Below are 14,855 nucleotides of genomic sequence, written 5' to 3'. Positions count from 1 at the left end.
TCTCACCCCCAAGAACAATGTTCAATAGTTGGGACTACAAGCACTCTGCTCAGTTGGGGAGGTGGAAGGTTTATTGTCCGCCGGGCAGGGAGGCAGGGTGGGGGGCTGGGGTTAACTACGTTTTGAGTTTACTTTGTTTTAGTTTCTTGTTACTGCAAGGTTTAGCTTTTCCTGAGCACACACCATATACACTAGAGTTCCACGACACACACACGGACACACACCCCGGACGGAGGTTACTGCACAAGTACGTATGTTCATGGGGGGGTCGTCCTAGATCACACCAGGTCCTCTTATCATGGACGACGACCAGGCCTCGGCCTGGGTATTTGCCCAGTCAGAGCAGATATGCCTTTTTAATGGAGAGTATGGCTGATCCGGACACTTTGACAATAGACCCACAAACATTAGTATCCCCCCCACTGACGGTTATCTCATGGAATGTAAACGGACTGGGGCATAAAATTAAACGGGGACTGGTCTTACAATATTTGAAGAGGAAAGCGCCCACTCTGGCTCTGCTGCAGGAAACACACTTAGTAGGGACTGCCTGCAAAGCGCTTAATCGGTGGGGCTTTAAGATGGTCGCCCATGCAGAATTCTCCTCCGGCTCCCGCGGGGTAGGTATTCTCGCTCAAAAAAGCCCCCCTTTCCTCATTAAACGCACTTGGACTGACGATAGGGGGCGCTTCGCAGCAATTAATGGTCAATGGGAGGGCAAACCCTACAATATTCTATCGATATATATCCCCCCAACACTACACCAAGACACTCTCCAGGACCTGGGGAAACTACTGCTTGAACTCCCAGAGGGAGAACTAATCATGGGGGGCGATTTCAATACAGTCCTAGACGCTGCGGTTGACCGACACCCTCCGCGTGAACCCACTAGACCCCATCAACTATTTAAAGATTTCCTAGAGGCCCTGGGACTGGTGGACATGTGGAGGCTGAAACATCCCTATGACCGCCAATACACCTTTCACTCGGGAGCACACAATAGTCTCTCCAGGATAGACTACATGTTGACTCAGGCAGTCCCTCCGGAGAAGGTGTCAGTCATAGAGCACCTCCCCCGAGGGATTTCGGACCATTCCCCAATACAACTCAGTTACACGGCGCAACCCTCTAGGCGGCAGAGAGTATTCCCGATCTATACGGGATACTTAAAAAATAGACCGATCTTGAAGGCCATTACAACCTCCACCACTCACTATTTTGACGAAAACACTGACTCGGTGGACTCCCCCTCCATCCTCTGGGAGGCATACAAGTCGGTGATTAGAGGGCAGGCCATTTCCTCTATCACTAGCCACAAGAGAGAACAAAGGGCAACTATAGAGTCCTTAGACACAGCTCTACACACTGCTGAAAGGGCAGATGCGTTAGACACCACAGACGACACAACTCACACCCTGGCACTGGCGAAGCAAGAATATAGGGCGTACGCAGAAGCTATGACCAAGACAAGACTGACCGACACACTGCATAGAGTATACGAACTGGGGGATAAAACAGGGAAAATGCTCGCATGGCTTGAACGAAAGGACAGGGCAAATCGGTGGATTGCGGCGATGGAACTCCCAGACGGCACACACGACTTCGCCCGCGAGCATAGTGGAAGTACTAGCTACCCACTATGAAACTGTGTACACCGCGCGTAGTGAGGTGACAGAGGAGGACGGCATGACATTCCTCTAAGACATACCCATGACCACATTAGCTCCAGAGGACGCACAGGCACTAGAGAAGGACTTAACAGGGGAGAAAGTGGGGAAGGCCCTAGCAGCACTGCACACCGGAAAGGCCCTAGGTCCAAACGGGCTACCAGTTGAACTTTATAAAACACTGTCTCAACAGCTCACTCCACACATGCTTGCCATGTATAATGATTGTTTAGAAAAGGGTACACTCACACCGGACCAGAGACTAGCTACCATTATCTCGGTGCACAAACCGGGCAAACCGCCTTACCGACCATCCTCCTATAGACCAATCTCCCTGATGAATGTAGATACGAAAGTCCTTGCGAAGCTCCTAGCCCTCCGACTACAGCCCCACCTCACGACTTTAGTTCACCCGGACCAATCTGGCTTCATGCCGGGAAGAAACACATCCCTTAACCTGAGGCGTATTCATGGGGTCATGCACCGTATACCACTACTGCGGGAGGATGCAGCCGTTCTCTTCCTGGACGCGACAATGGCCTTTGACCTTGTGGAGTGGCCATTCCTATTTGCAGTTTTTAGGAAAATGGGGTTTGGTCCATGGTTCTGTGGACGGGTCAGACTCCTCTACACTGGCCCCCAGGCACAGGTGGTTGCAAACGGCCACACGTCGTGTATAATAACATTGGGGCGTGGAACAAGACAGGGATGCCCACTCTCCCCACTCCTCTTTGCACTGATCCTGGAACCACTGGCGGTGAAAATCCGCCTGGACACTCACATCAGGGGAATAGCCTGGGAGGCGGGTTGGGAGGACCGCATCTCCTTATATGCGGACGACGTCTTAATCTACCTGACATCCCCTTCCGCACCCCTGGCCGTCCTGATGGACATACTTAACTCCTACGGTGAGGTGTCGGGCTACACCATTAATTGGACAAAATCACTACTATATGTCCTACTGGGTGGCCCGCCCGTACTGCCCCCAGACTGTGCGATACAAACGGTCACCAGAGGGTTCAAATACCTAGGAATCTACATTACACCTCAAGAATCGATTTTTATGGAAGAAAACTTGCTGAAACCTCTACTGAGGCTGAAAGCTGATGTTTCCCATTGGCGATCTCTACCACTGACACTACTGGGAAGGGCAGCGCTCTTTAAGATGTTGGCACTCCCCAGATTCCTATATATTCTACAGAACACACCATTCCCGGTACCACTTAAGTATTTCAAATCAATAGACGCAGAAGTCTCTACGCTCCTATGGAACGGAAAACCTCCTCGCATATCACACTCCAAACTGTCCCGTTCTTGGTATGATGGGGGTATCGCCCTACCCAATACGAAACTATACTACTGGGCAGCACAATTGATGGTAGTAAACCGGTGGATACATGCCCCACAACAGGACCCAGCCTTCCGACTTGACAGGGCTGTACTGCCCCCAGATCAACTATTGAAGGCGCTCTATTCCAACAAAAGACGTCACACACTGACAGGCCCTACAGCCCACACGGTCAAAATATGGCATGCAGCGCAGAGGGTCTTAGGTTGGGAAGGAGTGCTCACACTAGCCACACCCCTCTGGGACACGCGCCGTCTCGGTACCCTGGCGAACACTAAGGCCTTCCGCCAATGGGACCTTATTGGCATCTCTAAGATAGGTGATCTGTGGAAAAGGGGGGCGGTTATTTCTTTCCCCGCCCTTCAAGAGCAATACGGGATGGCAGACACAGAGAGATATAGATATATGCAAATCGCACACGCATTACAGAGCGCCATCCCGACAGGTACGACACTCGCAGAATCATCCCCCTAGAAGACAGTCTCCTTACGGACCAAATAGACAAGAAAGCAATATCGCTTACATATCAGAAACTGATCAACAATCTCCCGGATCCTACAGTAGTTCTTCGTAGCAAATGGGAGGTAGAACTAGGAGACATTGAGGACGAAGACTGGTTACATGCCCTAGCATCAGCCAGAGAGGCCTCCATACCATCACGGCTTAAACTGGTACAACTGAAAATAGTACACAGAATATACTATTCCCGTACACTTCTACATAAATTGGGCCGCACCCCAGATCCAAATTGCATGCGTGGCTGTGGCTCCCCTGGCACATTCTTTCACGTCTTATGGGACTGTCCAAAGATAGAGAGATACTGGGACCACATACTGTCGGAAATCTCCGAGGCAGCCGAGGTGGAACTGCAGAGAGAACCTAGATGTTGTTTGCTAAATATGTGGTCGCCGACTGATATGAACCGGGGATTGCAAACATGGGCTATACTGGGCCTAGCACTGGCGAAGCGCAATATCGCTAGAAAGTGGGGTTCTGGAGTGGTTCCCTCACGAACACAATGGGAAAAGGACATGGACACAGCTATGGTTGCTGAAAGGGCTGTGTATATACATAGGGGCTGCCCCAAGAAATGGTCCAAGATCTGGGGAAAGTGGAACGAACACCGAGGACAGATATGTGATCCCCCACCAGAACTGTCGGACCCAGAAGCTAGTCCATAAGGGGGTGAAAGACGCTGCATATTACGAAAATGTAGGATTTGTGTTGTTCTTAAGGGGAGGGAGGGGGTATACTCTCACACTGATGAGGTCTAAAACTGAGAAACGTACGGCGTGAGGACCGATGGGATGGTCGGAAAAGCCATGAGAGAATGTTCACATCCCATATGGGAAGCATGGGGACCCAAACTGTATGCGTAAATACTCTGATAGTCATGATTGTTGGAATTGCAATGTACTGAGATGTTCAGAACCGCGCTAATGTATAAATGCTCAACTATTTCCTAATGTAATTGGTGATGTGTAATTTGATGAAAAGTTAAATAAAATGTTATAAAAAAAATTTAAAAAAATCTTCTGAAATGCTATTCTACGATATCTCTTGCATTGATTGAAGTTTGAGGTACATCAGAACTCAGAGTAAAGAGGGTGAGATTCCTTGAGAGTCCCAAAATTCTTCCCTCATGCTTCAAGCACTTGGTTTGTGGTGGAGTGGCATGTCCTGACCAAAATGATTTAATAGTTTGATAATATTCAGCTCTTTGACTGATGCTGAACCTTTTAAAATCTTATCTTTCCTGAGCTAGAGCTCTATTGAAGTTCTCTTAAAATAAACCAGTCCCCCTTTTCTAGTACGAATTGTGCTTCTTGAAACCTGTTTTGAGCTTTCTGCAGTTTAATCAAGATCTTGTGTCAACCCATTCCTGCTATGCTCTCAAATTATGTCACACAATTCTACTTATTAAATTGCGTATTTAATCTGTTATGACTACACAAAGATATTATATGATTGTTAAATTCAAAAATGTGGAACCCTCACCATAGAATATGTTCAGATACTGTCATAAACAGACTACTGATGTACAAGGAGTAGTAAACAGAAATGTTTACAGCAAACATGTTATTCAGGTTTCTTTTTATCTTAGCAAGTGATCTAAATTCTTTGCAGGTTTGCAGATCAGGAAGTTCGTACCATAGCAGTTAACTGGATTGAAGCCATGATAAGCGATGATGAGTTAGGAGATTTCCTTCCACAATTTGTGCAGGTGAGGATTGTTACACTGATAAATTTTCAAAAATAATTTTGGAGCTTAAATCTTTTAAAGCTTTATCTGCCTCTGCATAATAATGCCATCGATTAGTTGATATTTAATACATAAATTTAAAAATCTGAAAATGTTGCTACGGCCCTCATATAAGAGGGTCTGTTTGTAGCCAGATCCTTTGAAAGTAATGAGTACGAGAATCCACTCCGATTTTCCTTTGTCCTTCCCAACAAGCGAACAGGACAGTGATTTGATAATTTAAAATACACATTGTGATTACAATTACACCTGTCCTCCGATGTTATGAGGCTCATCCATCATGTGTTATACTGTTGTATCCACCTGATATGTTGGTACCACCCCATGGATTCCTTTTTCTATATGTTTTCAGTGATAGTTTTTGCTCGTACAAAACCCTAATAAAAACTTCTTTGAAATCAAAAAAGAATAAATATTTTGACTTTTGGGGATTTTTTTACAGCCATGGCCTGGTTGTAGAAGCTCGTCTTCATGATTGTCTTTTTCTAAAATTATTCATGGAAAATAAATGTTGTTTACATTCTGTTGATGGTGCTTTCAAAGGTATGTGACCGGATATACGCACCCTTCGTGATTTTGTTTGGTCTACAACCAGTGCTTAAGATCTGCACAATTTGTGATCGCTACAGAGGAAAAAGTTTCCAGAGGGAACCTTTATTGAACCGAACACAAATGCCTGCTAATGCTCAACCTTGCCCAGTTTGAGACGTCTGCCATGCCTAAACGTAACTCTCAGAGCCAATAACTCCAGAATACATTGCTTCTTTGTCATTGCAGCTGGTCTTAAAATATGCACACCATCTGTGTTCCATTAACTCTATATTAAAGTTTGAACAAAAATCATCTAAATCGCCTTGATAACACTCAACATGTTTATGCTCTTGAGTGCTAAGAGGCATTGTAAAACTAATGGTAATTCCTCACCAGAGGTTTACCCATGACTTTTTTTTGTAATCTCTCCATGATGATATTCTGAACTTTATGATGTCATACATGGTCCTTTTGAACAGAAGGGCACATAATTTACAGACCGATAACAAAATGTGTGTGTTTGAGAGAGAGTGCTGCGTAAATGAATAGTTTGCAGCATGTGCTGCTATAGATCAAATGCTGTACACACTCATGCAATTTAGTGTTGGGCTCAGACATTGCAAGTTGTTTTTTTTAAAATCCACAATGCGCCAGGAGACAGACTCCAACCAAGGGAGGTTTTTTAAGCATCAGGTTGGTTCAGACATCTAGTCAAAGATAACTTTATTTGGTCTATATACGTCCCTAAAAGTACCAAAAAAACTTCAATAAATACACACATTACACAAATTAGACAGATTAAATATAACGATAAATCCAAACAGTAAATAAATTGCCAAAGATACATTTAATACAAAAATTAAGAACACATCCGTTGATACAATGTCTAAAATGAGAACATTTGTGAACATCAGTAAGCATCCCAAGTATGGCTAAATTCTATTTCTACATTAAGGTTTTATACACTCATGAAGACCTTTTTAGCAGCAATCATAAATCTACCTATGGCACATGCTATATCTATGGACCGCATTTCAGTTATAAGTTCCATTGCTTGAGGTCGGTTTCTAACTTCATATTTTAGGAAGATCGGACATAAAAATGATTCCAATTTGTTGGTTTTTCACGCACAGCTTTTTTTCTCATCTCACTGCATACTTTTACCATCATTTTCTTAACCTCCTTGACCCATTTTAGTTTGCTGTACAATATTTTCTTTAAACACCACAATGATATCTTCTGTCCCCCCACCCCCTCACGTTAGACGCCCCAGAATCTTATCAATGCCATAGTGGCCATTGTATTCCATGACGCCAATTCCGTGTCTATTCTTATAGCCTGGATCATTGATGATTTGGGTAATGACAACAAATATTTGAAATATTTACCCTGTTCAATATCCCATCTGCATTTGCCACTTAAAATATCCGAGCGTTTTACAAAGGATGGAAGGAAGGACATAAATTAAAATAAGGACATCATGTAAGAATACACCACAAGAATAATAGCATAATTCGCAGACAGAAGAATCAAGGAGAATAGTACAATAAACCGGTTTAAAGCAGGCTACGAGGGGTGCACATAATGAGGAAAAGAAGAGCATAGATCCAATATCAAAATCAAGTAGAAATACATAACATGAATAATGGCATGATTCCCAGACAAATGAATCCAGGAGAGTAATACAATATACCTGGCTGAGTGATGTAACTACCCAAGATCAGCGGACAATAGCTTGCATCTGAGCCCAAGACAGGTCAATGGGTGTCAACTGCTGACCACTTAGCAGAAATTAGTTATCAAGGAGTGGAGAGGAACAGTTGGTAGAACAAAAGGCAGCTTTAGTCCTACCCTCTTAGGTCAAAGCCTACCAGACCGCACAGCTGTCTGGTTTACTAAAGATGTCTCTGAGACTTTCATAAAGTTTCATTGGGAATATTGGAATTGTTATGGGATCATAGCTACAAAGGCTTTCAGGGCGGGCCTACCTGACATCTCCTCATAGTCCTTATTACATTTCTTCAGGGCACTAACTGAGATCAGACCTCGTCTTCTTAATGACGTCCCATTTTAGTGATTTATCAAACCAGACCCCTGGATACTTATATAACTTTGCTTTCTCCAATATTATGGGGCTTAGATACCAGCCAAACTTTGTTTTTTCCATATTCATCACCAATCTTTTTTGTGCTTACAGAATTCCCTAAATCTATCCAATTATCTTTGTAAGCCTTTCTGTGTCTGGTCTACAATTACCAGGTTGTCTGCTTAAAGGAGGCAGGCTACATGTTTGCCATTCATTTTGGGGCTGACTCCCTTGACCTATCTCTAGATTGGTGGCAGGCCGCCTATAACCAAGGAAAAGAGGATAGGAGCCAGGCCCATGTCATAGGCCTTTTTTGATTAATATTTTCTCTGTTAGAGTTCCCTCAGTGTTCCTGATGACTTGCACCCAGTTATTGCAGTGTACCTCCTGTATTATAGCGAGAAGATGCTTTGGGATATCCCACCTTCAGATGTGTTTCCACTGCTTTATGGTGTGCAGCATGAAAAAACATAAAATCAATATCGGGGGACCTGGGGCACCGATAAGACATTTAAGTTACTACTTTAAGCATCAAAATTTCCCTGCCGACCACAGTGAAAGTTATGTGAGAAGGACCACAGTGGGGAGTGGTTATGAAGAATACACCATTTATACTCTATGGGTAGTGGGTATGGAGAGTGCAGCATTGAATTTCTGCCTCATGCAATAGTAAATTCCTGTGGTCAAATTAGCATGGGGTTTGTAACCTCCTAAGGGGCCATTTCAAAAGAGAAAGTGCTCTGCATGTAATGCCTTTAATTGAAACAAGATTGTTCTACTGCAACAGGACAGAGGCTTAGCACACCGCTAGACGAGGCAGTCCCAAGAGTCCACTGAGTCACCATTTCTTGCAGTCGCCAAGAAAGTGAAAGAAGTTGACTCATATGATGTAAAGGATGAGTCCTCCAGTAGCCCATTGACCCAATGTATGTGTCTTCTCACACCTGTGTGGCGCAAGAGTGTCCATGGTCCTACCTGAAGTCTGTTCTCAGGACTGGGCCATACCAAGAGTTTCAGGCATTAGCATGAAGCTCCTGGCGTATTGCTCTCAGCCTCAATCGGGCACTAAAGATATTCCTCCACCGGATCAACCTTGAAAAAAGCCTCACTCCCATAGCAAGGAACAGTCTCAAGATTGCCATGCCTTGTATAATGAGGCTCACAGGAGAAAGGGCTGGTAGTCTATACCCATAGTTATTGATGCCTTTCAGCGCCAAAAGGCACTTGTGATGCAAGAGAACTTGCAAAGCCAAGGCACTGAGCTTTGAAGCTGAGAGGATCACAACCATCCTCTGTAACTGAGGTAGACACTCAAATCTTACAAAGCCTCAAGTCTGATCACATCAAACATTAGCCTAGGCTGTGGAGGTAAAGAAGCTTGATAGTATTCAGAGGCCTATTTACATTGACCCAGAAGCTGGCCCTATTGTTGGTAGTCCTTTCTGCAACACACAGCCATCTCACTTAAAATGTAAGCACAGCTTTGAGGAGGCTATTTCAGAGGAGCTTAGAGTCTTCCCCACTCCTAAAGAGAAAAGGCCACATACTATCCAGTCTAAATTGATTGGCGTCAAAACGTCCACAATGATTAGGTTTCCACAAGCCTGTACTGTGTCAAAGCACTGTCCGCTGTGCCTTCAAAAGCCAGCAGCAGCAAGTCAGACTAGTACAAAATCCCCGGGATGACTGTGTGAGTATGGTCTGCCAAGGCCAGGGTGACCATGGTGGGAGTATCTCCGCCAACAAGCTGTGACACACCATTTCGCCAGGCAAAGGCATAGATAGCACCCTTTTGTCATACATGCAAGGGTATGCAAGTACGTCTGATCCAGCACCTTGTTCTTGGTAATGCTTGTGTGCAAACCATACAGCCTGGGACCTGTGATCTACTTGTCATACCTGACTCCTCCTCAACGCACGACTCATGCATGCCAGCGCCAAAGCGGAGCTTGCTGATCAGTGGTCCAGCGGGGAGTGCCGCGGTCGAAGAAAATCGAGAAAGCGATGCCGCCTACGGTAACATGCCAAAGGCAGAGAACTGAGGTTTGAACAGCAAGGGCGGCGAGGGCTGGGGCATCGGCACCAGCGTCAGCTACCACTACCGCTTCTGGCCCCACCCCCTGCCTCTTCTGCAAGCTGTTTCTTGGCTCTATCACCAGCTGCTAGGCTTCTGGCCCCTGGCCTCCCGGCTCCCAGCATCCAGGCCTCCTCCAGAACGAGCCAGGCAAGTGGTGCTGTGCCTGGTAGCTCAAGTGGGTGGGGGGGCTCAAGTGAGGGCGCAACTTGAGAGAGTGAGGGGGAGGGGAGGGTGATGAAACAGAGGGAGGACGTAGACAACAGAGAGGGAGAAACTTTTTATGGGGGAAAAACAAAACCTTGCACCCTCTACAACCCTCTGCGAAAAAAAAAGCCTGCATCGCATAGCATGGTGCAGTGAATGACAAATAACAAGATAGAAAAATAAATAGGGAAAAGGGAAAAAAAGAAGCGGCCTGGTTAGGTTCCAGGTGCGGCTTGTAGGTTTTCCTCACAGTACCCCGCTCATTACACGCTCTGCTTTTGTGGACCGTGCATCCAACTCCACTGCCATCTTAGCTGTCTAATGGGCCTCGATGATTAAGATGGGGGTTTCTGACATGGCCCCTGCAGTTGGAGGCAGTATAATGTAGTGTAGTTCCTATATTCCCAATAGGCTCTGCGCATTGGAATAATATAAACAGCAGTGTAGACGTAGGACTGAGGTCATCTAGGTCTCTACTGACTATATTTGACTTAATTAGTTTTGCCAGCTAGCTCAGAGGTCACTAGAAACATTCTCGAATGTTCAAGAAGGAGTTAACTTTCCTGATTTAGACAAGAAGGGATTAGTTTCTGACAACTGCATAAACATGACAACTTTGCTCCCTCAGAATAAAGAGTATATCTCCAGAGTCGTGTGAAAACAATAGACAGTTATTTCACTCAGTCAATCGTGCATACTTAGTTTCACCAGAGTGCAGAGAAATAGAGAGACGGGCGTTTTCAATAAAAGGTATTATTTATTGAGCAGTCTTCTTTCTCATGCAAGAGAAATGAGTTGCCACAATTGCAATACTTATCATGAAGTAAAGGGCGTACAGTAAAAGGAGTATTATGAAATAATACTGTAAAAGCATTGATATGGTTTCTTAGCCATATGATACTTTAAAATGGATAAAATATATACATACATAAAAAGATTGACTAACGTACTCAACTGGTGCTTCTAAGATACGCCTACCCCGGTGTACCTGACCTAAGCCGAATACGTGGGAAGGAGTAAGTAAGTTGCAGTTTAAGTTAAGTTGGTTTTTTTGTCAAGAATCTGAGTCAAGAATTCTCTTAAGGATTTAGTCAGCTCCGTACCTTGGTAATAGAATGAAGGAGGTCTTGTATCTCTTGTCTCAGGGCTCGAGCTCCCAGCAACCCGCAAGGGTGACTGGAAACACCGGAGCTGGAATTTCTCGGCAGGAGAAAAGACAGCGTCTCTCTCAGTGCGTCAAATGGGAGGGTCGGCTTCCTTCGGCACTCGCATCAGCTGGGCGTCGGGCAAGTAGATAGCCGCTCTGCTCCAAACCACTGTGTGTTTGCTTAAGGCAACGTCGGTATATTTATACCTGGAAGGTGCCGGGTTTGACGTAATGTTGGACATAAGACGTCACTAAGAACTAACAGTTCTTTCTGGACTCCAGGAGTTCTTGTGCAAATCAAAACAAAATCAGGGGGATTTCCCGGGCTGCTGGAGGCTTGGTTTGTTTCAAGAACGCGTTGTACTTTCTAGGATTCTATGGGAGTAGCCTTGCCGTATTTGGACTGCATGGGCTATGACTATATATGGACATGATTCCTATGCCTTTATAAGGATATGTTTTGTTATAACCATATAAGGGCATGAATCGGAAATATCTTGATTAGGGTCCTAGATAGATTCACAACAGTAAGTAATATAAAGGAGTACCATCAGGGCTTTAGGTGCAAGAGGGTGAATGCCACTTTTAGGAAAAAAACAGGCCCATGGTGAGAGTTAGAAGATAGCTCATAGAATTTTTCTACAAAGGAAAGCTATGGTGAATGGTGGTGAGTGGACCAAGTGGATGCCACAGAGGAGAGACCAAATAATGATGCTCACAATTCAAGAAGATGGCCCTGTCATTGACCTTTCTATGAGCAGTGAATCAGCAAAGACTAATGAACCAACAATCCGGGAATGTGAATGCATGTCTGCATTGATCAATACAAACATGGGAAGGTTATTTGAGCAAAAGGGCAAGGCTATTTCCAGCTGCCAAAGTAATAGCGAACCGTCACTGTCAAAGGTCTACATAGAGGCAATGACCCCCACAATAATCAGAAATATGCCAAAGACAAATATCGGGTCCACTGAAAAAACAGAAACAGGCAGGAGCCAAGGAATAAGATACAGGACACTCCCAGAATATTTTTCAACTGTAGCAAAGGGGACATCCATCCCCCAGAAGGAGATCCCCCTTCAAGGTTCAAAGGAGACTACATTTAAACAAACAGTAACATACACCAAGGAGATTCAAACAACGAATGTGGCAGTAGATAAGTATTTAACAGAAAACCAGAAGATTGCAACCTCTCAAACAACTTTAACCCCTTTGAGTTGACCATGCTGCAGTTTAACTTACCTCACTCAGGAGCGGGAGTGGCCATGCCAGGCAGAAGCCAGTCCATAGACCTTCAGAGTACACAAATCAACAGCATGAAATAAAAAAGTAAATAACAGTCAAGGCGTAACTACACACATATGACATCAATAGTGACCGGTTGGGCACAGTTAACACTACAACTTTGACCACAGGCCATATTGGAGACTTGGACTTGTCAAACTAACAAGAATAGGGAACAATTATTGTCCTCTATAAACATAACTCTTACTGCAGCAATCAACACCCTCACCTGGCATTGAAATAAATTTAATAATCCAAATGGATATAATTTAAACAATAGCTTTAGCAATTGTGAAAACCGCAGCCAAATTAGACAACATAGAAAAGGGGTTCATGATCAGAGAGTGCCATTGTTCTGGCATTGTAGATAAATTAACAACACTCCCTGAAGTCCTGTTATCTATGATAAATGAGTTGAGGAACCTTAACTCGCCTGGTCAGCAAAATCCAAACAAGATCAGTTGCAAAAGGCCTAATATCGTTAGAAGTTCACGCAGAACAACTTAAAGTGGCGGGCAAAGAAAAGAATAGGGTGACTGGACGCCACTCCAATTTCGGTCAACATACCCACTGCCAAAACAGAGCCTGAATTTATAAGTTCAAATCTGGCAAACCACAAGAAAACACACACAGAAAATTAAGCATCTATTTAAAAAAAATGTAACACTGGTTTAAACCTCAAAGCTAGGTGTGCACAGCATACTCCTCTTTTCTCACAAATTACAAGAACACGTCTGACAAGGAAAGGATGAAGAAGAACGAGCTAAGGTTGCCTCAAAACTGGAATCAGCAAATAAATTGTCAGGGACAAAAAAGTAAGCTGTCGCAACGCGCAAAGGTAAGATTGCAGAAACGGAAGGGCCAAAAGATCACATAAATCAGAAGCTGGGGACACACCCTGCATGCTTCCGCAGACTCAATAGCAAAGCCAACTACAAGTCAGGATGGGCCAATAAACATGGAGTCATATCCAATTTTTACAAAGATGTACAAGCAAAGTAAACCTTTTGCAGAAGGCAATATAACAGGAACCTCATATACTCACCAGCCACAAAAGCAGGGGCAAACTCAATGCGGCATGAGCTGTTCTGGAACCCAAAAAACTTTCTACATGGGCAGGAAGTTGGGCGCCGGGAGGCTCAGTACAGCCACAGGGCTGCGCTTGCAAATAACAAATAACAGAAATTCGAATAAAAAGCCCCGCATGTGAACCACCTAAAGAGAAATTCCACAAAGGAATGATGCACTCACCGACTGCAAGGGAAAATGTATCAAATTCTGCCCACAAAAGCAGTGCATGGAAGACTGTATTTCCGCTTTTTTATGCAAATCAAAGGCTCTTCCAACATATACCTTCATTGACAGAAATAACAAGTGAAGATATGGTCTGTGTACAATTTACACCCAAAGAGAAAAATAACACATAAGAAGACACCATAGTGACATGGAAGAGTCATTGTACGTCAGAAGCAGTTTTTTTTTTTTTTTAAGTTTTATTGTTTTATTACAGGGAAATACAGCAGTACAGATAGGCAAAGAAAAAGTTCATCTTGAATACATAGGCACACAAATTAATTAAATCCAATCAGCAATTGGAGCCCAGATTTTCTCCCCCAAGGCTCTTCTTTTGATGCCTTTTAGCTTATAAATAGCAGACTCAATATTGTACATAAACAATAATTTTTCACGCCAAGTAAAAAAAGAAGGAGGATCTGAGTTGATCCACTCCCTAGTAATACAGGCTCTAACCACTGCCATACAAATAAACAAAAAAATACGTTACTGGCTTTGATCTGGAGATAGAAGAGTCCAATCCTAGTAGCACCATCTTGGTGTTTACTGTAATGTCACAATTAAGAACAGCAGCCAAAAAGCATTCAATTTGTTGAAAAAAACTCCTAAGTTTAGGACATTGAAAGAACAAATGCAAATCGTTAGCTGCATAGAACCCACAGCGGCTGCAGTTCCTTCCAGTAGTAGTACTCCACTTAACAACCTTACTAGGAGTATAGTAAAGATCATGTATGCACATAAAATGCTGAGATTTCATCATCCCTGTAATTAGACATTCTGAAGCACATTTAACAGAAGACAAGACATCTGTACCGGGGAGGCCTAATTTACTAACCCATTCCGACTGACATTGTTCCATCTCATCCCCAAATTCTTGAATCAAATTTAAATAGAGGAGGCCTATAGGGTATTTTTTCTGAAGAAGTTCCAGTAAAGAAATTTTAGTCATTCTAGC

General features: G+C 43.9%; 1 protein-coding gene across 2 annotated transcripts in view; it reads left to right on the top strand.

The window, feature by feature from the left end:
- PIK3C2A (phosphatidylinositol-4-phosphate 3-kinase catalytic subunit type 2 alpha) overlaps positions 1 to 14,855 on the top strand; it is a 1,158,716-nt gene that overhangs the window by 547,506 nt on the left and 596,355 nt on the right. For both annotated transcript variants that reach the window (XM_078681042.1, XM_078681043.1), the window contains one exon: positions 5,143 to 5,239. In XM_078681042.1, coding sequence (XP_078537168.1) covers positions 5,143 to 5,239 — 97 coding nt within the window. The remainder of the gene's footprint in view (positions 1 to 5,142; positions 5,240 to 14,855) is intronic.

This window comes from Lissotriton helveticus, chromosome 3_1 (assembly GCF_964261635.1).
Source record: "Lissotriton helveticus chromosome 3_1, aLisHel1.1, whole genome shotgun sequence".
NCBI lineage: Eukaryota > Metazoa > Chordata > Amphibia > Caudata > Salamandridae > Lissotriton > Lissotriton helveticus.
The sequence above is the reverse complement of the archived record's forward strand: the minus strand, read 5'-3'. Positions and strand labels throughout refer to the sequence as shown.